This window comes from Podarcis bocagei (genome assembly GCF_964188305.1).
Source record: "Podarcis bocagei genome assembly, chromosome: 6".
NCBI lineage: Eukaryota > Metazoa > Chordata > Lepidosauria > Squamata > Lacertidae > Podarcis > Podarcis bocagei.
The window spans coordinates 49,947,711-49,972,903 of NC_138130.1; the positions used below are offsets into that span (position 1 = coordinate 49,947,711).

The following is a 25,193-nucleotide window of genomic DNA, read 5'->3' on the forward strand; positions in this document are numbered from 1 at the left end:
CGATTGGCTGCGTGGGCACAGGCAAGCGGGGTGGGGAGGGGGGGGTCACGGTGGCGGCGTGGGGTTCGCTGTGTGACACAATTACAACAACTTTGTGCAGCTGCTGGGGAAGTTTGTACAGGCAACAAATACACCCCGCGCGGGCGCGCGCGGGCCCCTGTCACTCCGACTCCACTCACTCCTCGCCGCCGGGGCTGGCGGCTCAGCAGCGATGTAAACACTGCTCCGCCGCCGCCGCCGTCACCGCCGCCAGCAGCAGCAACAGCAGCCGCCTCCTCCTCCTCCTTATTCTCCTCCCCCTCCTGCCTCCCCCCGCGTCTCCAGCGCTGGGGCTCCTTCCCTCCCTCCCTCTCTCCCTCCCTCCCTCCTCCTCCTCCGAGCAGCGGGGCTCCCCCCCGCCTCTCCCTCTCCCTCCCCCTCCCTGCCGGCTGTTGTTGTTGTAATAAAAGTTGTGTTGGTGGCGTGTGTGTGTCGGGCACCCCGCCCCGCCCGGCACTGGGGGGGCCTTGGGGTGGGCGCGCGGGGAGGGGGGGCCTTGCGATCGCGAGTTAATTGCGCTGCGTTTCCATGAAATCGTGTGGAGTGTCGCTCGCCGCCGCCGCCGCCTCTACTGCTTCTTTCGGTGATGAGGAAAAGAAAATGGCGGCGGGGAAAGCGAGCGGCCAGAGCGAGGAGGACTTCGCCAGCCTGACAGCGGAGGAAAGAGAAGTCCTCGCCGGCCTCGACAGGTACCCCCAACGGCAGCCTCCGCGCTCCGGCTCGTCCGGTGTTCTCGCTCGACCGGGGTGTGTGTGTGTCTTGTGTGTGTGTGTGTGTGCGCGCGTGTGTGTGTGTGGGAGAGAGAGAGGGGAATATAAAAAAGAGCGGCGGCGGTTGTGGTGCTCTCGTCAGGTCGGAGCGCGGGCGGCGAGCGCGAGGGAGCGGATGAAGGCGTCCGTGTGGGGCGGGCGAGGGGGGCAGCCTCTCGGCGGACGCGGCTGTTTTTCTCAGCCTGTCTCTCTCCCGTCTCCCCCCTTCTGCAGCCGACTCTTCGGATTTCAGAGGCTTCATGAAGATGGCGCCAGAACGAAGGCCTTGCTGTTAAAGGTAAGGGGGGATTGGGCTCCGGTGGGGGTGGGGAGGAGGCAACCGACGAGGGAGCCACCCTCCCCTCGCGTGGGCTTGTGTGTGTGCGTGTGTGTTGTGTGTGTGTGGGGAGCAGAGCTGGAGGAATTAAACCGCCGCCGCCGCAGCAGCGCGCCCGTGGGACTCGCCAGGAGACTTGGGTCGAGCCTGCCCTGCGTGGCCACCACCTCTTTCCCTGGCTTTCGGACGAGAATGGCTCTCTTGGCGCGCGTGTGGTGCCCGGAGGTGCCTCCCTCTGCTCCCCTGTGCGCGGAGGGGGAAGAGAGGGGCGCGTGGAGTGGAAAGCTGCTCTCGGTCACTTTCTGGGCTTTGTCCAAAAAGTAGGACAGAGAGTGCCTGCGCATCTGGCCTGAATCCCTCCAGCTGGGAGCAACCTCGCGAATAATCGGGAGATCGGGCGTTCCTTATCTGCCATTGGCCACCTTGGACCTCCTTTTTTTCCCCTCCTGGTTTTTTAAAGCCCTTTTGCTCATATTTACTCATAAAGCTGGACAGGACCGAAGCGACCCAACTTAATTCATATAAGCACGAAAGAAGGGCTTTAGAAGAAGCGGGATCCCTTTTCTTCCATGGTGTGTCACTTTGGGGAGTCAGTCGCCAAGTGATTTGTTTACTCTCGAGCCATCTTCCTCCCAAAGTGCATCTTCCTTGAGTGAGCCTTCTCTCCCAGGCTTTTCGCCTCATCATGCTGTTTTGTCAGGCCATGGGGGAGAGGCTGTTGCTGCTCACCTGAGCGTGTGAAGAGAAATCTTGTTCCTATATTTAAAAAAGTTCTTGGTCCTGTCATTTAGTTAACTAATGGCTGCTCCTGACTGCCCAAGATGGCCGGATAGGGAGGGGAAAGAACAGGGTGGGAGGAGGTAAACAGGGAAATAAATAGTAGGGATGAATATGTATATCAGTTGAAGAGTGTGGCTTTTTGGAGCTGCAAATCCCACTAATGTATTGAGAGCTCCTGCCTCCGGTTTTCTAAAGTAGAATATTGCACTTTTACAGCATGGATAAACGGCATCAACCTGTGGAGCATGCAGCTGTCTAGCACCTAGATATGACCATTTAATTTTCTGGACAGTTTTAACCATTATTATGCTGCAAGAAAGGCTATAATGCTGATTCATTTGACACTGCATTTTCAGAGCTAGAGTCTATATTTTGACATCTTAATGTTTTGGACTGGATATAAATGAAATTATTTCCTTATTTTAAAATTGGCATTCCCATTTGGATTTAATAGTCTACTTTAGACCTTAATGCTTGCTTACATTTTTTTTCCTTTTGGTGTAACTGGTGAACTTACTACGTTGTGAATGATTTTTTACGTGGGTATGTCTGTTTTGTTTTATGTAATGGCATTTCCCTCTGTTCTATTGGCTTTCGTTGCAATGTTAAAATAGACAGGTTCTCCAAAGCATTTAATGTTTAAGTAGTTATTTTAATTTTTAAAAAATCTGCTGTGCGTATATAGTTTCTGGTATGTTAGAGACTATCAGAATTTGAAATCTTGCTGAAAACTGTTTTAGGATAAGACACATATGTTTAGAAAAAATGGATGAGTTTCTACTGCTTAAAATGTTAGGCCGCAATCTGCAAAGATGAACAGCCTGAGTACTTTTGGTATTTTGTTCTTTTTAATATCACACGATATAACTGTAATGTGTTTTCATTTTTCTTGCATATTTAGTTCAAATGTGTATTTATCTTTTGTATATAACTTGAGGCTTAGGTTCTTGTGGCATTATTAAAACAGAGTTTGGTACTTGTGGATTTTAAGGGTTAGAACTGAGAAGGTTTCTTTTCCTATTGAGCAGAGCCCAACAATTGGGTAACATTGCTAGAGTATACATGAAAATGGATAGTATATTGTTATCTTGTCATTGTATGGTTTGGATTGACGTTTCTGAATATGAAAATATATTCAAGTTAACCCTATGCATGCTTACTCCAAAATAAGTCTCATTGAGTTGGTTAGGGCTTACTCCATGGTAAGCGGGGACAGTATTGTAGCCTAAATTAAAAGTATGCAGAAATTGCAAACTAGGGCAGATGGATTTAAAACAGATGGGTTCTGTTGAAAGAGTGATGTCCCAGGCCTTATGTGGTTGGGGGCTTACTTTCCAGAATGGGCTGTCACCAGGCAAAGATTGCAGTGAAGAGCTTCATTGAAAGTTGGTCATAGTCAAACATGTGTATAAATGTAAAGCTCATGGCTGACATAGCAAAAAACCAGTAAGTTCACCAATAGTTTGTGTCAAAACCATGGATGGTGCAACAATTTATGCCTTATGTGTAGTAGGTAATGGTCATGGTGTAGAACTCTTCATTCTTAGATGATAACGCCAATCCAAACCATCTGGGAACGAAGTGCTTCCTCTGAGTTATAATAGTTTTTTAAAAGGCAAGATCTAAGCAGCCAGTTGAACACTTCAGTCATTTTTAGGTTTCAGCCAGGGTTCATTTACATTGTTCATCAGTAGTTCTGGTGAGGGCTGTGGGCCTTTTCACATGCACAAGGCCAGGCCTATGAGGTGCTGAACAATTTCAGAGGAAAAACTGCCTGTGTGGAGAGTCTGACTTTTGTGTCAGAAAATAACTAGGTTCTATTTTGCTATTGAGCAAAGTATCACTGAGTTGTGGGGGAACCTAAACGACTTTCCTGTTGGGTTACTTCCTGGGTCCATGATAATCCTGAGATATCTGTCCTATGGATTGGCATCTTTAAGTTTTTTGTCATAGTTACTCGCTCAGGTAAGCTTGTGGTTTATGATAGGAGCAAGTTCATAATGTGGTCATTATTCTGAGTCTATTTTACTCCCCCTCCCCCACTGTTAGTTTTTTTATGTAAACAGTGTTGCTTCAAGTTTGCTAATCAGTACAGTTTTAGAACATGCAAGTACATTTAAGTGTATGGTACCTAGTGACAACAATGGCAGTCTCTCAGGAGCACTTTTCTAGGCCTGTTGTAAGAAGTTCCACTGTTTTTGTTGGATATGAAAATTATATGCTTCTTGATCTAAGGTGCAGAAAGGGATATTTAAACTATGATATATGTCTGATTCTGCTCTTAATTTCCCCATGCAGAATGCATTTTCTACTCTGTACGGGGGGGGGGGGGGACAGCACAGGAATATGCGTTTTGTACTTCTCATACCAAGTGAAATACTAGTGTAAACAAATCCTCAGGGTCCGATTTAATGTTTACAAGCAGTTCTTCATTTGAAGCATTGAGCTGATAGGAAAAAGGTGTTGCAAATATTTCCCTGATACCCTGCTTTGGATAAGGCTAGTGCATCTGCTTCTGTTCTTAATATGGGGGCAGGGCAGTATGATGACTCTTACTTCCCGGCTTGCAGTTAGGCATTGGTGGGTGTATATGATAAGCAAGCTTCTGCTATTGCACTCTGGTTTTTGGATCTTCTAGTTCCTCTGTGCACTTGCTTAGGTTTCTATTTGTGCTGCAGCAATTGTTTTGTTATACTGTAGACCTTACTCTAATGAGATTTGTGATAGTATGGTGCTCGAACCTTTCCGGCTTAAAGGGCACGTTAAAGAGGTATGGTAGGCCCAATATTATCCTGGGTCACCCCTCCCCCATGCACAATTAAATATAAGAAATTCTAGTATAAAATATATTTATGCTGCTGACTAGTGTGCCAACTAGATTCAGTATGTTGAATAACTGTGTGTAAATACATTGCATTTATATTTCCTTATAAAGCATGTGTAAAGGTAATGTTCATTGCATATTAGGACCGAAGCCTAAATATTTAAATATCTATACCCATGTTTGTAGGTTGGTGTTTTCTCCTTGCAGCAGAGGGCAACTTTTTTCTCACTCATACCCAGAGGTTTATATGCTAATGTCAGTGATAATATATTGCCAAGGAAGCTCTTAAGTAAGGTTTTACTGTTATGCAATGAGAGGTATGCCTATGCATAGGGTTAGATAGAATTTGCCATCAGATATATTCAGTGCACTTTGAATCCATCCTCAGTCATTTTTGCCAGTACTTTGTATAATGTTTATGGTTTGTTACCCTAATGTTTCATGGGAATTCTTGTTTACTGTTGGAACAACTTTGTTTCAAAGACAGTTGCATGGAGTGAAATGTATTTTATTTTAAGGTCTCCACTACAGTTTCATGCATTTTAGTCTTCTGTTTATTTTATTTTCTCTCTTTTTTAAGGCAGCAATTCACTGGTACATTGGGTGTGTATACAGTGGTACCTCGGGTTACATACGCTTCAGGTTACAGACGCTTCAGGTTACAGACTCTGCTAACCCAGAAATAGTACCTTTGGTTAAGAACTTTGCTTCCGGATGAGAACAGAAATTGCGCGGCAGCAGCAGGAGGCCCCATTAACTAAAGTGGTGCTTCAGGTTAAGAACAGTTTCAGGTTAAGAACGGACCTCCGGAACGAATTAAGTATGTAACCAGAGGTACCACTGTATAACAGAAGTAATATTGACTGAAGTTAGTATGACAGTAATTGACTATGTTTTTATTTAGTGCATTGATAAAATTAGGCCATAACCAATAGGTTTGTCAATGTTTTTTTAATAGAATGTAATGGACATACTGTTCATGCAATAAGTTTCATTCTGTTAATTTATTTTTGCAATTATTCAATATAATAGTCTAGTTTTGCAGACACATGTGTGACTAGGATTATCAGAGAATCTGTAACTTATTGTTAGGTCCTTACTGCTTCTATTTGGAAATAAATCAGATTGATTTCTCGTGGATTTTTTTTTCTGTTTGGTGATACAGGATGGTTAAAAAAAACCAATATTTTTTAAAAATAGATTTCGCTTAGTCATATTTTGGTAATGTTGTGATCTGAGGTATTTAGACAGTGATATTCTGTAATTTATTTATTTGTTGCATTTCTAAAAAAGTAAGCCGTTCCAAGTTCCATGTAAATTGAATTGAGGGAAAAAAAGGAAAATATCTCTTGCAGGACAGAATCAGCTTCTCATTGTGACATAAGCTAGACATTGCCTTACAGAAATTAGATTTCTCACTTTCCCCATGCAGCTCAGAAGTCTCTTCTGAATATCCTGCAAGTCTTTTGCATTTACACAAGGAGTTCTGGAAAATGTCCTGCAACCCTATGCTTGTTTTCTCAGAATTAAGTCCTACTGGTTTCAGAGGGACTTAACTCCTAGGTAATTCATAGGACTACAGCCTTAGAAATGTGACTTCTCATGTGGAGCTCATTCTGTGACTCCCTGGATTGAGGCCTAATTTAGCTACAATAATGGAAACTTTCTTACAAACACTATGAATCAGAATGATCACTGAGATACCAGTGATAGTCCTGTACCTGTAAGAGATTTCTGTAGGAATGCCATTACTGGTGGCATTTTATACTTGGATAGAATGCAAGTCTGGAATGATCAAAATTAGATAGACATCATATGCAGGTTGGCACAGATCTAAGGAAGCAATATTCCAAAATGGTCATTGGCCATCCTCCTATTGTGCATCTACATCCATAAAATTTATATCAAACTATAATTAGGGAGTGTTTCATTATATTATTATCATTTTCACTAGTTATCATTTATTTTATTTTATTTTATTTTGTTTCATTTCATTTATATCCGTCTCTTCCTCCCAGTGTGGCAAACATATCAATAACAATAAAAACATTCTAAAAACAGTTAAAAACAATCATTCTTTCAATCAATAATTCCAGGGTTTCACAAGAACATGGTGCCATCATGCCTAAATAAGAGAATAAAGAACTAGGGGTGTGCACCCTTAAATAAGCTTTGGACCATCAAAACTGATACACCCATACAGCCAAAGATTGTAATCTAAGAGGTGATGCTATACTTTAGGCCAGTACTTTTTTTGGAGAGTATGTACGTGTGTGTACACATGTACCAAGAATAGCCGAAATATGTAAAAATGCATAAGAAACTCTGAGTTTGCTCCCTAAATTAAGCTTTGACACACCCCAATTAATATATCCACACATCCCAAAAAGTCTTTTTTCTTTTTGGGCATCAATAGTGAACTTTTTCTTAAAGTCTGTTCATGGAAATATGAAGGAATAAATATATACATCATTCTAGATCATTTTTTGTCATTGTATATTAAAGTATAAATCTTGGAGTTGGCTAGTTCTTTTCAGCCACCTTATGTTTTGGCATATGGCCATAAGATAGCTACATCATTTTTAGACAGTCTGCTATTACATTTTCAGAATTACAACTTGTATTTCATTTGAGTATATATTTTTAAGAGAATCACAATTTTTAGATCTCTTGTTCACATTCATATTTTCCATTTTTCTCTAATAGGAAGTATACTGAATGATTATAATAATTCAGCCTTTTAATCTCTACTTGATTTAAATATATATATAATATATATATGCAGGTTTTTGTGTCTTCGGGTGTCTTCCCGTGTAAGAGTTGGGGTGTCTAGGCGACGTTTCGACGAGGTCTCACTCGTCATCTTCAGGCTGGTGCTTTCGGCTTCAGCACCAGCCTGAAGATGACGAGTGAGACCTCGTCGAAACGTCGCCTAGACACCCCAACTCTTACACGGGAAGACACCCGAAGACACAAAAACCTGCATTCCTGTACCCGTGAAAATCTACGAAAGCATAATATATATATATATATATACATATACATATACACACACACACATACATATACACATACATACACACATACATACATATATAATTTTATATAATAATTTTATATATACAGTTTTATAACTTGCTATTATAACTAGATCTGAACTATTTGGGAGCACTCTGATGAATGTGTTGCGGAAGCACCTTAAAAAGCTAAAGTTTAGAATGACTGCAGTTTTAATTTGCTTGGCAAACTAAAAGCTGAAGGTGGAATTATAGGCCTTAAATTTTAGTGCAATTACGATTCAAACAATAAACATATTTTCTTATCAGATAGGATTCAGATTGCTTTACTAATATAGATTAAAGGTATTGCTCATAGAAGGGATAGACTCCTTAAGGATAATTTCTTGAGTTCTCTGTGTCCAGCGTTATGGATTCCTGAAGGCCTTCATTGGTGCTGTGTGTATGGTAAATTATGATGTGAAGCATTTAGTTGTTTGTAAGAACCTGTGGATGGAACTTCCTCAGCAGTTATTACAGTTGTGGTTACCACAGTCAGTGAGGGAAACCAGTGCTTTATTTTTGAAAGACCTTTTCTCCTTGGTTGTAGGAGGAGGGGCAGTTAACTAAAGGACTATAGTGGTGCTCATCGTTCCCTTGTGAACACTTCTCTTGGATCTTGTAAATCAATGGTTGCAACTAATCTAACCCAACAGGCTATTTAGTAAGAGAATGGGAACAAACCCCCCCCCCTCATGTACCTGCTGACAAGATTAGCCACAGTTTGTACTCATTGTGTGAAATAGATGGAAGTGAGAGGAAAATTCTAAGGAGTGAGAAGTGGGGGTAAACCCTCCTCCTGTTTCATGCTCATGTCTGACTTCACTTCATTGCCATTTACTGGAAGGGTTAGACTGAGACGCACAGGCATATGAGGACAATAATTTCCATACACTGTTCTGTTTTTGTGTGTTCCTGATTATGTTTCATTCAGGAAGTAACTAGGGGTTTGTTACGTTATTGTCAGTCTGCTAGTGGTAGTTAGGACTAGGCACTTAACAGTGGTGCAGAGGAGCCATCTTATGAAGCGGAATTGATATTTACAGAGTGGGAACAACACAACAAAACTACAGTGGTACCTCGGGATGCGAATGGGATCCATTCCGGAGCCCCGTTGTTCACACCCTGAATAGAATGTAAGACGCGATGGTGCGTCTGCGCGGGTCACGTTTTGCCGCTTCCGCGCATGCTCGTGACGTCATTTTGACCGTCAGTGCATGCGCGAGTGGCGAAACCCGGAAGTAACGCGCTCCGTTACGTCTGGAGTGCAAACCGAAAGCGCTCAACCTGAAGCACATTCAACTCGAGGTATGACTGTATCTGAGATCCAGTAATGTACAAGTAACTCCCTAAACAAGCAGAAATGGCTCCAGTATCCAAGTTCTAAATGTGGGTATTATTTCATGATCTTACTATATTCGATAATACCCAAACTGGAACCTATCCAAATCAGGACATAAGGTATCAAATCTTACCCTCATATGTTTGGCTAATTGCTGTCATTTATTGAAGGGCCAGGGCTTGTATGTATGTGCTGATTCTCCTACCTGGGTCATTAAATAGATATTAAGGTTGTAAGATATGTGTTCATATTCCTCCATTTGATGCTCAGCAAAGTATGAACTTCAGGAAGCCTGTTTTCCTCCCTCCTCTTTTTCTGGATCTGCGGGAGAAGACATCTATAAGACTGCACCACCTGCATTGATTCATGCAGTTTTGAACTGTTCTCAATAAACTAGTCTCACTGGCCTAGCAATATTTCACTGTATTGTGAGTTGTTTTGCGTTAGCCACTATTCTTTGGCACCATTGCTGATAAGTAGCAGGCTAAAGCCACATGGGGGAAGACATTTCTCTTCACCTCTCCATCTCTATCCTATCTTGTCTTTTCAAGCTAGTTTATTTGCAATTTATAGTCTGTCTTTCAATAACAGAAACTCAAATGTGGGCATTTGCTCTGTCTCTCTTGAAAAGTCTCAGAGAGGGGAATAAGGTATGTGTCCAGGTAGAGAGACAGAAGCATGTACAGGGATGATCTTTGTGGTTCTTTCTCAACCACTTTGCCTTTCCAGGTGGAGAAAGGTGGAGAAGGTAGAAAAAAGCATTGGGGGATGAAAGTTCTTTCCAGCTTGGAAATGCCTTGGAAAACCATTTAACTTATTACTTTAAAAAAGTGAAAGTTTATTCAGTTTTAAGGCCACTTGCATGAAGAAAGCTTGAGCATCAATTAAATTAATAGCAAATTTTGTAAAAAATTTTAAATCTTTTAAAGTAAGTAGCTATACAGATGTTGTATAAATGTTAGAGCTGGGCCTTGCCTAACCTGAAACATATACAGGGTTTCTTATTCAGTAATCCCACAACATATGTGGGGGTTATGTTCTGGGGATCACTCCTAAAGCAAAAATTGCACAGTCAACGACCATTTTGTGTGGGAGTTCTGTTCCTGGCCCACAAGCGTGTATCCTGTTCCACCATGTCCTGTTCCACCATGTCACGCCCCTGTTCCGCTCTTTTCATGACTTTTTCAAGTCATGTTCAAGTTTGCCATCACACCCATGTGCATGATCACGCATCTTTTGGACGCGTGTTGATTGGTAGTTGCCTGTAATCAAAACACATTGGGTGCAATCAGGGCCAACTTAGGTTTTTCAAATTTCAGCAGTGCCCTGTGAGAGTCCAAAATTCAGCAACTGCACCTCTAGCCTTCCATTCTGCTAAATATACTAGTTGTGAAGCCCTGTGACACCTCCTTAGCTTCGTGCTGAGTGTGGCAGAACTGATTGTGCTACCCTAACTCTGCCTCTGGTGCAAAATCGTTTTTTCCTGGAAAAAAAATTCGATTTATTTATTTGCCAAGCACATAAAACTGAATGCAAAAAACTTTCCTCTTCTCCCAGGCCTTTGGCTAATTAAACAATGGCCTTTTAAACAATGTGTTTGGGGGTTTTGTTACTATGATATGCATTTTTGTGTTTATTGTAAACTGCTCTGTGAACTTCAGGTGAAGGGCGACATAGAAATTTAATAAATAGTAGTAATAATAACAGTAGCAGAAGTTTTCTTTGGTGGATCCCCATTTGTGGAATGCTCTCCCCAGGCAGGCTCACATGGTGCCTTCGTTACATATCTCTGTGGGGTAGGTTTAGGTTTTGTTTGTTACTCTGTTTTGTGTTTTTATGTTGTAAACTGCCCTGTGAACCTCAGATGAAGGGTGGTATAGAAATTTAATAGTGATGATGATGATTCCTAAAAGGTGGGCTCTAATTAATTATAATAAATATTTGGAGACTTTCCATCTTCAATATTTTTGCTTCCAATGAGCATCTTCATGTATCACCCTAAGATTCTAATGTGGATTTCCATCACTGAATGTGGAACATTTTTGGGGAGGTCAATGCTGTGTCCTGGTCTGATGCTAGTCTCATAGCGCGAGACAGGTAAAGAGTTGCAGGACCAAGGATAGTTCTGAGATGAGTAACTTACTGTGACAGAGATTGAGATCGGACAGACTTTTATAGCCTCTGCTTCCAGTCTACCCTCCCCCACTGTGGAGACCTCAGATTCTTAAAGGGTCAACTCTCCTGCCTGAAGATGGATACTCCTCCTTTCTATAGTTTCTCTGTGCTTCTGGACTGGTTAGGTACTGCGGGAGGCCTTTGATTCTTGAGTCTTGGGAAAACTCCCATGATGGGCCTTGGTCCTACAGGACCTGATGGTCCATGGGTTCTTCTGGGAGCTTCTGTCTGCCAGCCTTGGGTGCAGTGGTCTCCCGATCTCCAGCAGCAGGATCAGACCCCTGAACTTGGTTTTGCTCTTGGTCTGGCTCCTAGCTAAAGACTCAGCAGCCTTGGACCCTGAGTCTTGATTGTGGCTAGACTCTGGTCTTCACCAATAATACCAGTTTACAGTCCTAAACAATTAACAACACACAAATTATTAATGCACATTTAAAGCCTACCCACAGTTTATTTTGTAATAATGCATGTGTTGCTTCATGCATTTGTACTCTGTTTAGGACAGGAGTGTGTAATTGGATCTGGCTGGTGTAATCTGACAATCATCTGATTGTCAAGTGCTTTGGAGAACAATGCATGTGGCTTTGCAAGACATGGCAAGCCCCCTTTTGACTCGGCTGCACCTTAATTTGCCCCTCACCCAACATCATATATGATGTAGTGCATAAGCTATTTAATTTTAGATTGGTGTTACTAGCTCTGACCCCTTCATATTCTGTTCAGAGGCAGGCTATTTCTGGTAATCTGTAAGGGTCTGTTTCTGGTCCCTGCCCCGGCCCCCATATCCCAAAATTTTTCATATGGAAGCTTTACTTTAGAGATGCCACATCCCCTAGAGAATGCGATTGTTGGTGACTATGTACAAACTAACTTTTTGTATTGATCTATTACATAATATTAATGTTTCAATTTAATTTTTGTACAAGCACATCTGTGTATACATTCATAGATCTTTACATATTTTAATCATAAATCTTTCAGACTGAAGTTCAGTGAACTCTTAACTGACTTATGTACCATTGAACTTGGTGGAAATTTCTTTCAAATAGCATGCATAGAATCAAGACTGTGTAACTGCAACATGAAAAATGACAGACTTATACTAGTGGTATTCAGGTGTTTGCATAAACATGTAATGTTGTGAATGAGAGGCAGAAGTGTGTATGTGAGCCAGGCCTGTATTTTCCCTGGGTGTATAGGCTGCCCTTTAGATGCAAAGGTTTAGAGAATTTTCTGAATGTGTTTAGAGACTTCCTTGCGATTGGGATCCCTGTTTTATCAGAATTCCTGGTAGTGTGTGTGTGGGGGGGGCTTTCTAAGTATGCTAAACTGAACATGCTTAGAATCTCGCTACAGACTCTCACACCTATTCCATGAATGTTTAAAGGGCATCAGTTCGCCTGCAAATATTGGCGTTAGGGATTATATGCCATCCCTGCCCCCATCTTCAGTTTGCAACATTGTCCGTTCAGGCAGATGCCCAGAGACAGCAAATGTTTAAGTCATTAAAACACCCAGTGATGATACTAAATATTTTATATAATTCAACTTGAGGCAATATTGTACAAGAAGGATCACTCTCTTATCAGATATTTAGCTTTGTGAACAATGGAGAGAGATTGAAAGGTCTGGGGGTGAAATGAAAAGAATGGGCTTTGGGAAATAGACAAGCCCCCCCCCCCCGAGAGCTTTCTCTCCAATTGTTTAAAATAGAAAAAATTGGGGGTTTGGGGGACTATTGCAAACAAAAAACCAAATATAGTCCAATATATATTTTATCTTTTGGAATGACAGAAATTTGTTTTAACGCAAAGTTTTACTGACTCAAAATGTGTAAAAATGCATAATTGAAATTTGAACAACAATTTGATCAGAACCTTAGAACATCTGCAATCAAAATTTGCAATGAATTAAGTCAGTTATAAAGCATGACAAAACAGTTAAAAAAAGTTCAAACAATAAAATCAGTAACAACGAATAACTCTTTAGGGCTTTGTGTGTTAATAGTTGAACCTTAAACCTGGATTGGTAGCTGTTAGGCACCCACTGCAGATCCTTCACTAGCGTGATATTTGCCCGATAAGGAACATTGCTCACCAACCAGGCTGTGGCATTCTGTACCAGCTTCAACTGCCAGACCAGCTGCATGTAAGCGCATTATAATAGTCAAGACCTGAGGTTACCAGTGAGTGATAATTCCTACATATAGACCAGGAGCACAGTATCATTTGTCCGCCAGGTGTTACTGGACTACAGCTCCCATCATCCTCATTGGTCATGGGCTAATGGGAGTTGGAGTCCAACCACTTCTGAAGGGCCACAGATTCCCCACCTTTGCTGTATACCTATATAGAACTTTAATCTAAGATGCATTTTGCACCTAGAGGGCTCTGCAATCTTTATGAAAGGACTATATAGGCCCTTCTTTAAGATTGGTTCTGCCCAAATAATTGTTTCTTTCATTTGTGAAAAAAGTGTGGTTTCTACATTCAAACTTTATTTTTACCAACAACTCACATGGCAAAAACTAAGATACATGTGCTTAGGTAACAGAGGCTGCAACAATTTGGGGCCCTCACTCTTTAATATTGGCCACATTCACAATTTTGTTTGTATAATATCAACAGCAAAATCCTATACATGTACATTCATAAGTTACTTTATTCCTAGGTAAGTTCAAATAGGATTGCAGTCTTAAGCATTTATACATTTGGGGCTGTAAATATAGTGTATATTTCAATTTCTCTCAAAATTTCCTCCCTGCACTCTGGAGAAAAAACAGTTCCCCTCCTTCTGCTTCAACATTTGTGGAGTTAAATTTCTAGATAGGGTGGGTGGGTATGTATGTCACTAAAGTTTAAATCTGTACAACTGCAACACCTAAACAAACAGGTCATGTATATTTTTGTACAAGCATTATTTCCTGTAGTACAGGGGTGGAGAACTGAGGGCGGGATTCACCTAACCAGCCCTCTCAGCAGAAGCCCTGTGGGCTTTCTCTCCCCCCCCCCCCGCCCTGCTGAATTTGGCTTGCGTGGGTCAGTAGAACCTCCAGAACAGCACACAGTGGGAGGAGAGCGGGGATCGTTTCATATGACAAGTTGCAGTGCTCGTGTCGGTGGAACGATCGGAAGAACATCAGTGGATGAGCTTGGCAGAAGATTTTGCAATTAGAAACATAGATCTTGGAGAAGGAAAATATAGACAATGAGAAGGAAAATTAGAAAGAATTGAAAGGTATGGAATAAGTAGTTATGTTAAGGAAATGAAGCAGTGCTAAAGTAGTTGCTCTTGCAGCTTCTTCCCTACCTTCTGAAATTAAAGCTACTGTATAACCCTGGGAAGAGGCAACTGGCATGTTTTGCATTTCCTCATCTTGGTCAGTTCCCTCCTTCCCAACAGAGGCATATTACAGAGGCAGCAGAGGGGGGGGGGGCTGTATTGGTAGAGGCCATTGCACCCTGCTGTGTTTCTCCATTATGGTTGTTTTCAGTCAGGCTGCACACTGTCAGATGACGAGGAAAAGGCAGGAAGCATCTATGGTAATTCTGTATTCCCTTAGGTGGGGAGCAGTACTGCACTGCATTTCTGTGCTCTTTCTAGGCTGCAAGGCTTTTCTTAGCAGCCTAGAGGCAATTCTTGCTCACCTCAGGCATGTTTAATTGCAGGGCTGTAATAATATTAATGTATTTGCTGAGGGAGCAATATTTATTACTCACTCTGTTTGTAACTTTCATTCCTAAATATGTAAAATGGGTTCAGATTATGTTTTCATAATCTGCTTGTACAAACTTAAATTCATGGATTTATTAACAGTTTTAATATTGTGTATAATGCATAGATACCATACTGATAATGGGAGCTTGCTTGACAGACTCTCTGGATTGGGAGCCATGGTGCTATGGTGATTCCACTTGTGCCTGCATGACTGACTAGTTTCAGAAAACAGCATTGGGGGAATTCTGTTAGATTCCATGACATTTCAGCTGTAGATTCCTGCAAGATTCCATCTTTTCCTTCATTCTCTGAAGCATCTATAAACTGCCATGTGGTAGGTTAAACTGGGGATTTAGAGTGAGGTGTCATCAGCATATTGATGAAACATAGCTCTTTTTCTCCTTGTCATCTGCATCAGGTGAGGAAGTGGTGAACTGTTACCTGGGCTTGGTAATTGGCCTGTAAATTGAAGTTGAAACCTGAGGAGATATAGGCACTGTGGGTAGGTACCAAATCTTGGAATTAGGTGTGCTGGATTGGACTGCAGTCCTTCTGAAGGAATAGGTATGCATCTTAGGGGTGCTTTTTGATCCCACTTTGTCACTAAAGAGCCAAAGTGGACATCTTTGCAAATTTAGGCAGCTCTTCAGCTGCAGCCTTTTCCAAGTGGGATAGCCTGGCTATAGTGATCCATGTTCTGGTATACTCTAGGTTGGATTTGTAACAATGAATGCAACAATGAACTTTCTTAAATGTGTGTATTTCATTTCTTTTTTAATTTTACATGCCTATTACAACAGATCCACAACACATTTTTGAGGAACATTTTAAAGGGAGATAATGGAATAATTACTGCTGTATTCTTGTTAGAGGATTATTTAGAAAATGGAAACAACATGCTTTATTTGGCCAAAGTTGAATTAGGTGGAGTGGAAAGAGAATTGCTTTTCATATATGTTGTAATATGGGACAACATATATGGAGAGCAATTCTCTTTTCACTCCACCTATTTCAGTTTTCTGAGTAACCATATACTTAAGACTGAAAAAAATCCACTGTAACCCTAAATACTATAAATTCATAGTACTAATTCATAGGATATATGCTATAGAGTCATATCAAAGTTGAGACAGTTGAGCAGAAGCTTACCATGTCTCTGTTCTGGTGCATTGCCCTGGCTAATGAGACAACACTGGTGTACAATGCATTGTGATACTTAGTAGTGCTCGTAACATCTCCAACCTTGGCTTTGGATAACAATTCTGAGGACCTGTTAAAGCTTGCCTCAAAGGAGAGATGCGCCTTTCAAGCCCCCAAACTCTCTACTAGCTGACTAAGTAAGGCAGGGGACTGTCAGGGACAGTGAGACATTTTCTCAAGCCCTCAGATTGGGTTTGGAAAATATTTCTTCCCTACTTTTTCCAGAATAAATTATATTATTTCTGAGTAAATCCATGGCAGACTTGGGAGAGCTCACCATTTCCATATGCAAAAGTCTTTGCCAATCCTTGGGGCAGCAGCTCATGAAATGGGCTGTTATTTAATTAGTTGCTTAATCACAATATTTACTGTATACATTGCATTTATAATGCAGTATGTTATCCAACAGCTTGCTGTAATGATTCAAGAAGCCAGACATTATTGTTTATGACTCCAACAAGCACATCTTTGAAAAGTGTTGTATGCAAGTCCTTCCAGAAAAAACCTATGTAGTCAGAAAGGTAGTACAGTATAGGCATTAGAGAATAAATGTGGACTCAAATGTAAAAGGGTCTTCTTTTCCTGGCACATCTTTCTATTCAAATTAATTGAAGCTCTCAGTGACTCTTTGGCTTCATTTGTATGGTTACTATTAGTATATTTTATTAAGTGCAATGGGTAATATCAAATGTTAGTCATACTCAGAGCAGACCAATTAAAATAGGTGGATAAATTCATTGTGTCTACTCTAAGTACAACTTAGCTGGATATTGCTCATTGTGCTCTGTAGTTTCTTTCTCTCACTCCTCCCTGAATGAGATTTTTATTTTAAAAAATTCATAATACAGTAAAAAAAAGCAACTACAAGAAATACAAATCATATAAGTAAAATATGGAGGCCTCTCTTTAAAGCAATTATTGTCCCTTTCCACTCACAGAGGAACAGTAGCTCCTCCCAGATCTCATTTGGGATTTTTCCTTTCTCCTCCCAGCCTTTCACTCCTCCCAGCCTTTCATGCAGGGTCTTCCATCAGCCATAGAATCATAGAATTGTAGAGTTGGAAGGGACCCTGAGGATCATCTAGTCCAACCCTCTGCAGTGCAAGAATATGCAGCTATCCCATACATCAGGCACATCCAACTCCCAAGAGACTGCAATCTACTCCCAGTATAAAAAAACCTAGTAGTGATCTACCCATTATCATTGCCAAGAGTTGTTGAGATCCCCCTGCCCCCAATTCTTCATCGCATCCAACGATCAACCTGAAAGGCACCTGCAATCGACTTGTAGATCGCGATCAACAAGTTGGGCATGCTTGCCATGCATGAGTATATAATCTCTGAACTTTATTATAAAGTCCCCAGATGTGGGACTCCAAAAAAAGAAGAAAAAATAGAAGGAAAGGGACAATAAGAAGAGAGAGAGGGAAAGACAAAGAAAAGGAAACAGTATAGAAAGCTACAAAAAGAAAACTTCTCATTTTCCATCTGCCCGTTAACATAAAATAAAAAAGGTTTATTTAAAACATTTGGTCCATGCTAACATCCATCTTCTCCACTTTGTGTTAAACAATATTTATTTTAAGTCAAGTCAAGGTATCTCAGAATCATTGCTTTTCCCAATGCAAAGTCGGAAATGGGCTCTAATTGTTGTTATTATTGATAAATGTCAACCATATTTTTATATTGGATTTATCTTCATTATTTCCCACCACCATTATTCCATATTGAGTGAAAGTAAATTCTTCTGTCCATTTTAAAATCTCTCCACTGAGATTTCATATTGGGCTAATATTCCTTTTTTTTTTTTACTATATATCCTTTAGTTCATGTCCCATTATGATCAAATTCCATTTCCTGTTGTGTTTACAATAGTATCCCAATCTCCTCCTTCAGTATCTTCCATTTTTGTTTCTCCAGACATTTTCCAGAGAGAGTACCATAACTTTAATAACATCATTCTCTGAATTTGCTACAGATGATACGCAGAATACTTTCTCTCTGCTAGAAGAAAGGCCAGAGCTGCTGTTGTGGTTAGTTGTGACTGATAATACCAACTCCCTGTGTATTTAATTTTAAAGGCATTTATTCCAATTGCTATAACAATCTTTGACTGGTTGCAAAGATACAACAGTATACTAGAATGTATCACCTAGAATTGATTTAATCAAATGTTGATTTAAAGCTTAGCCTTAAGTCTAAAGCATGCGGATATCGCCAAAGTTTTATAAACTAGACTTGATTTATTTTTTAAAGTTTGTTTTGTCCACCAAACATTACAACCTATATATCAATTAGGAACATAATGTGTTATTCTTATTTTAGCTACAGTCTTGGCTGTACTTATGCACACTTAACACCCCATTGATTTCAGAGGAATATAAGCATGTATAATTGTGCAGAACGCACAAATTGTGCAAAGATTTACTTTTTGGAACGTTGCTCATAGTGTAATCTCAGTTGTTTTAGATGACTATTTAATTTTACAGGTTTCGATTCAATGTCTATTGCATGCTGAGTGCTTAAATATGATTCAAATTTGGAGCTAGATTCTTTTTTATCAGTTGCTCTTAGATGAAGCAGACTGCTTTGATTGCCCTGATGGATGCAGTGTTAGAAAGTGAGATATGAAAGCTAAGAGCTAAATGGCACCTTAAACCTAGGTTATGGGCGCAACAACAGAATTTCTAGGCACACATTTTTGTAATAAGAATACAAAGCTGAAAGGGAATGCACTGCAGCTAAAATATTATGTTCCTTTTTCACATGGTCTAGTCCTTCCTCTTCCCACCCCCCTAATATACTTAAGAGTAGCTGTGAGGCGTAAAAAGGTCTTCCTTTCCTTCCACTGTGCAGTTTTACTCTGAAATCTTAGGTGCAGTACTGCACCCAGAGCTCAAAAACTGCTTGCACTAATGAAATTCCCTGTCGCAAAATGTGCCTAGAACAATGGGAGTTTCGAACACTGGATGGATGACCCATACCTTGAAAAGAACAGGGGTAGTGGGACCCCCCCCCCCGAAGTTTTCATTATCATAAAGTTCAATTATACATGGGTACTGTGTGTAAATATCTGTCTTATACTTGGATTAGAATAACGTGGATACCATGTGAACGCAGTTAGCATCCTTGGTTCTTAGGAAGTTCAGAAACAAGTGAAAAATTAAGAAGATTCAAACTAGTGCCCATATTTAATAAACTTGTTATATATCCTAATTATTTCATATATTCATATTATGGTGGCTCACAGAATGGAAATCCATGGATATAAGTTGTAAAAAGAATGTGAGAAGATTTGTCTCTTAATTTTGGTGGCTGGGTGTTTGTAGGTCTGAGCTGCTGTGTGTACAGTTCCCCTTCCCAGTTCTTCTTGCAGTTCCACTTTGAAGAGCTCCCACATGCCTGTGGAACTTACTTTAGTAGCAGTCTTATACTCACAGTCTAAAATGTCATAAAAGGTTAGAGCTTCCAACTATTACTACTATCCTCTCCATGACTAATTCAAAGCAGTAGAGTGCCAGTCAGAGTCTCCTTCTCTTAAGTATTACTGTTGAGAGTGAGAGAAATGAGGAAGAAGTACAGCAGACTTGATGCAGTGTGAGCTTGTGGACCAGACACCTGTTGTTGTTCAGAGATTACTGCATCATTTAAAAACTTATTTCTTATTTCTAATGAATAAAAATGAACATTTAATTGGGGTGAGGGGAGGGAATTACTTGAATCTAGCAGTCCTTTCTTATTAAAAAGCTGATGATGAAGGGAAAGAACAGAAATTACATTGATGTTTAAGTCATTTTTGTTCTGAGGCTAGGAAAAGATAAAATCACATTAATTGAGCCAGATATTAATGGATTGAATAGCAGTAGAGAATCCTATAACTGGAATTAATCCGGAGACTGTCTTTTCCATCCCCTCACTAATTTAGAAGCACTCCTGTGCACATAAGGCTAAAGGATATCCTTCAAACAATTTTAATTTGAAAGGTTACACAGGATGTATTTTGAACTTCTCTGTTCCATGATTTTTTGGCAGATTAGGTGAGGTCAGGTCCTGGCAATCAATGACAATATAAGTGTGAGCTTTGGTTGGGGGATTATGTGAGGGGTGCACTTGTTAGGTAACTGAATGAAAATAGCAACAGAAACAACCTCCCGTTTACTGGAAACTTAATTAAAACACCCGTATCTATAACAGGAATGGTTGGTTATTAGGGTTCTCTCTGACCCTGCATTTGCAAAGATCAGCAACATCCTTTAATAAAAAAAAAAGTAAATCGAAGTGAATTGTACAAGACTGTAAAAAATGTAACCGTAATTTTTACTCTTTCTGACTCTTATTTTTATTCTTTTTCTGTCATCTATGGATATTATTTTAGACAAGAGAATCAATGAATTAAATATGAACTTTCCCACCATTGTCTCCTGTTGTAGTGGAGACTGGGGATTGTGCAACCCAGTGTTGGGTTTTATTTAGGTACAGTTAAAATGAGCAGTTAGAATTCTCATCTTTGTTTATTCTGTTGGTGCATTTCCTTATCAAACACATCTTTACATTTACACAAAGTTAGATGTTAAAGCAGCAGAATTATCATAATTCAAGTTCCAGCACAAGTGAACTAGTGTTTAGTTCAGTGCCCATGAAAAGCAAGCAGGTGGCAGAATAACGCAAATGATTTTTTATATTTTAGACTGAATTGCATTCTCTCCAGTCATTTCTTTTGCTTCCTTCCTCTGCACTAGTTATCATACCCACATGCCCACAACAAGGCAGCTGTTGCTGGTCATTTTGCCAACTTAAATTCTTCCAACATTGCTTCCCTCTCTTTAAACAAAGGAAAGGAAGTGAACTGTCTTCTGTAGCACTCTTCCCCTTTATTAACAGATTCTTTTCATTTCATTTGTGAAAGCAACAGGCATAAAGGCTAGTTTTAATAGAACACCCTGTAAAATGTAGACTGCATGCAGGCAACAAGTAACAGAAGACTTTAAATTTTTATTCTTAATCTTCCCAATAAGAAAACGCTAGTGCTTCCTTTTCTGACATTAATAGCATCACCCTTATGTTACAGTAGCATCCATATTCAGCTCTTAGAATATATTAACTTAGCTGCCCTTCTCATGCTTTGTACCACAAAGCCATAAAAGCTGCATTCCATGCTGGACTCCAGTGTGGCTGGAGTGAGAATTTGTTCCTTTAAATTACATAAAGACCACCACCAACAACAAAAAATATTTAAATATATCAGTAGCTGGAGGCTGGCTAGAAAGGTGATTGGAACCTGAGGTGATAAATTGTGCTTAAGAAGGCTATGATTTGCAGAGACATTGAATGAATTCTTTGAATCTGTGTTCACTGCAGAAGATATAGGACAGATTTGTGCATGAACTAAGTGTTGCAGGATGGGAATCTCAAAGGAACTGGGGCATATAGTTGAGACAAGAGTCCTATATAAATTGACCCTCAGATCAGCCTCCGTACCTGAGGGTTGGAAAGTGAAGTGGTCAATGCAATATCATTAAAAAAAAAAGATCCAGGGAGGATCTGGAATTTACAGGTTCAGACAAGCACACAGTGAATTACCTTCCAGAATATGATATGGGGGAGGGGGGGCAGTTTTTGCAGTGGGAAGAATGGCTATTGCTGGACACAATGGGAGGCACCAGAGAGAGCTGCTGAACCTAGAGCACACCTTCTTTTTTTAAGTTGCTCTGTACTAACTGCTTGTCCTTATTGTGGCTCCAGCCACTTAAGTCATGAAGAGGTCTGGGTCTGGACATTATGCTAAGCTCTAGATAATATAAACCAAAATGTGTAAACCATCTATAAACCTTGGGATTATTGGATATTATTGTTAGGGAGAGATCATTGGGTTGTTCTTGTTCTTATTTTTCTTATCTATTTTGTGTTTTGTGATTTTATGTTGTGAACTGCCATGAGACTTGTGGATATATGGTGGTATACAAATGTTACTACTACTACTACTAATAATAATAATTGGGCACCTGTTAACTAATAATTAGTAAAATGTAGGCTGTTTTTTCATTATTGTTTTTACCTGGTTAACTAGACCATGTTTTAGTGTGTTGTCTAAACCAGGCCAATGAGAGATTCAGCCTGGGTTCTCCTTCATACCTCTGTTGATACACCTGCAATTTTAGGAGTCTTATGATAGTGCCAGGCCATTTTGCTGTAAGTGGCACATGGACTCTCCTCTTCCAATTTGGTCTGACAGCATCACTAAGCCACTACTGTTATAGGCTGAGCAGATCTGGAGAAAGACACTCCTCAGATCAATGGATTTAAAGCAAGATTATTCATAATTTAAGTTTTCTAGAGTCATAATTCGTTCTGTGCTATTCTAGTACTGTCTTTTATGCTAGAGTATGGATTTAATGTTTTGATCAAAAAATGATTCCTTGCAAAATGAGAAAATCCAAACAAAACAAACAATATAAATTCAGCCCTTTAATTGTGTTTGACTGTATTGAAGCAGAATATCCTTATATTTTAACAATAGCTGTGGTGCCTAGTTGTATTATTTTATTCACACAGTTCACATGTCCGATTACAACCATCGTTTGAAACAATCTATAATTTAAAGTGCATGACCTGCTGGTACATTCTCCTCTAAATTGCTGTGATGTTCCTCTGCCCTGTTGCTGCCCTGTAGACCAGCAATGTCCAACCTGTTCCTGTTTTTTTTTTTTTTTTTAGAGAGAGATCACAGTTGATGAGCTTATTTTACAGGGAAAGACAACATCCTCCCCAAAATGTTGTCTTTCCCTGTAAAATAAGCTCATCAACTGTGATCTCTCTCTAAAAAAAGTTAAACAATTGTGGTCCATCCTCTCCCAAAAAGCTCAACAACTATGGTCAATGACACTGGGTAGATCACTTCCAGTTTTATTACACTGGGAGTAGATCGCATTCAGTTGGATGTGCCTGCTGTAGACCAAACAAGCCTTTCTGACTGGCTTGTTTCATCTGAAGCAGAGCTCATGGTTCGTTTCTCTTTAAACCCTTGGTTGCCTGGGTTCAGATGACACAGGAAAAGCAGCATGGGAACTTTTCAGCAGTGTACACCAGGAGAAAAGCTGCTAACTTTAAAATGTAGATGAAGCACCATTGTATGAACACTGCTGTTGTAGAATTGGGACATGTTCATTTCCACAAAAGAAAAATGAAATAGTACACGGTGTTTCAAAATGTTTTTATATATATATATGCGCAATGCTAAAGTTATCCAAAAGTGATGACTTGTTTTATAAGAACTTTACATATATTGTATTTAGTACATTATATTTATAAAGTTTGTTATCTTCCCCCTCAGGCTGTTGGCTGCTATGAATCGTTAATATTGAAAGCAGAAGGAAAAGTCGAATCCGATTTCTTTTGCCAATTAGGTCACTTCAACCTCTTATTGGAGGATTATCCAAAAGGTAAGTCCATTGCCATTTCTTTTAGCAGTCTTTGCTCAGGATCTCATGTGCTTACATATTTATGAAGGAATTATTATTTAGCATTTACAAAATGCCTAAAACTTTCTAAATGTGGCCTCTCTCAAAAGGTTGAACAGTCCTTGCCCACAAATGTACAGTCTAATATACATGAACAAAAGGAATGGGAAGGAAGATAGGGTGGAAACCAAACAATGGAACCGCTGTTGCTTCACTGGTTGGTTGATGGGGGCCCATCTTACCATAATGTTCTTCCTGAGGAGCAGCCTCCCAGTGGCCCTAGGCCACCTAGCTCATGTATCTTCTTTTAGTTCTGTGATCCTTTTAGTTCTGCGGTAACTGGCAGTTGGAGCAGAGTGCCATGCAGGGATTGGGGAAGCAAGCTGCCTGTTGCTGCTCTATCTCTGGTTGATGAATAGGGCCATGATGGTCTTCCCCTTGCTATGATGACCTTCCTGAGAGGGATCCTCCCAGCCTCTGTGACCCTTGGTGCCCTGGCAGTGACAGAAGTTGTTTTTCCATTTGCAAATGTTTAATACTTTACTCATTAGATTAGTTCTAGGATGAGTCTGGAGCAGTTCTTGACCCACCCATTAGATTTTGTCCCCCTTTTAGCCTAGGTTCAGTGTTTGAAATACAGCTTCAAAATCCCTAGGCCCCATCATGCTCCCAGCAATGTGATTGAAAGTGTAAAGCAGCCTTGAAGCCTAACTGAATCCAAACCTCGATTAGATATTTCTCAGCTTTGCTTGGACCTTCCCTCTTGTACACGTTTTGTTACATATAGTGGGCATCAGAGACAGTTCATCCAGACCAGGAAGAGGGTGGGCTTTAGTACTACCTCAAAAGCTATTGTGCATGTGTGGTATGTATGAGTCATCCAAGGGATCATGGGTACTTTGCATGATCCTCTAAATGTGCCTGATGCACTGGGCATATGCAACAGTGTCTAAAGAATTACCTAAAGCCTTTGGGTTTAGGTCTTCTTTTGGTATTGTCTTTATGATGTTTTCATTATGTTTTTACATTTATTGTGTTAAATAGAGAACATAAATAAAAGCTTATGTATTGCTGTAAGTATTGTAACTCAGAAAGATAGAGAAATAGCTACACAATAAAATTAAGCAGGGGTCACATCAGGAAGGTCCATGCCTAACAGGAGCACAACAAGGCGTAGAAATGTTAACAACTAATAACTGATCTGTTTTTTCTTAAAAAAAGATTAATTTAGGAAGAGTGGCTTATTGTTAAATTGACAATTTAAATAATTACATTACCAATAAAAAATATTAATTTATACAGTGCCCAGGGCTCTGTATAAAACCAAACTGGTATGGAACATGTTTCAGATTGTGCGCTTCTTATGTTTTGAGGTCTGAGCTGACGTTTTGTTTTGAATTCAAGGCAGAATCCTGATAGTTTGCTTTTCCAAAGCTTTTTACGAGGTCTCCACTGACTTGAATTGTAAAATAAACAAACACCTATAATGTCTCCATTTTGGGGCAGAATTTGAAGAA

General features: G+C 40.2%; 1 protein-coding gene across 3 annotated transcripts in view; it reads left to right on the top strand.

Moving 5' to 3' along the window:
* Window positions 1-500: 500 nt before the first annotated feature.
* KDM6A (lysine demethylase 6A) overlaps window positions 501-25,193 on the top strand; it is a 104,921-nt gene continuing 80,228 nt past the window's right edge. The window contains exons 1-3 of one of the 3 annotated variants that reach the window (XM_081197155.1): window positions 501-728; window positions 1,023-1,086; window positions 23,550-23,658. In XM_081197155.1, the coding sequence (XP_081053281.1) occupies window positions 568-728; window positions 1,023-1,086; window positions 23,550-23,658 (334 nt within the window). In that variant the 5' untranslated portion in view covers window positions 501-567. The remainder of the gene's footprint in view (window positions 729-1,022; window positions 1,087-23,549; window positions 23,659-25,193) is intronic. The other 2 variants (XM_081197153.1, XM_081197154.1) reach the window with 2 other exon arrangements.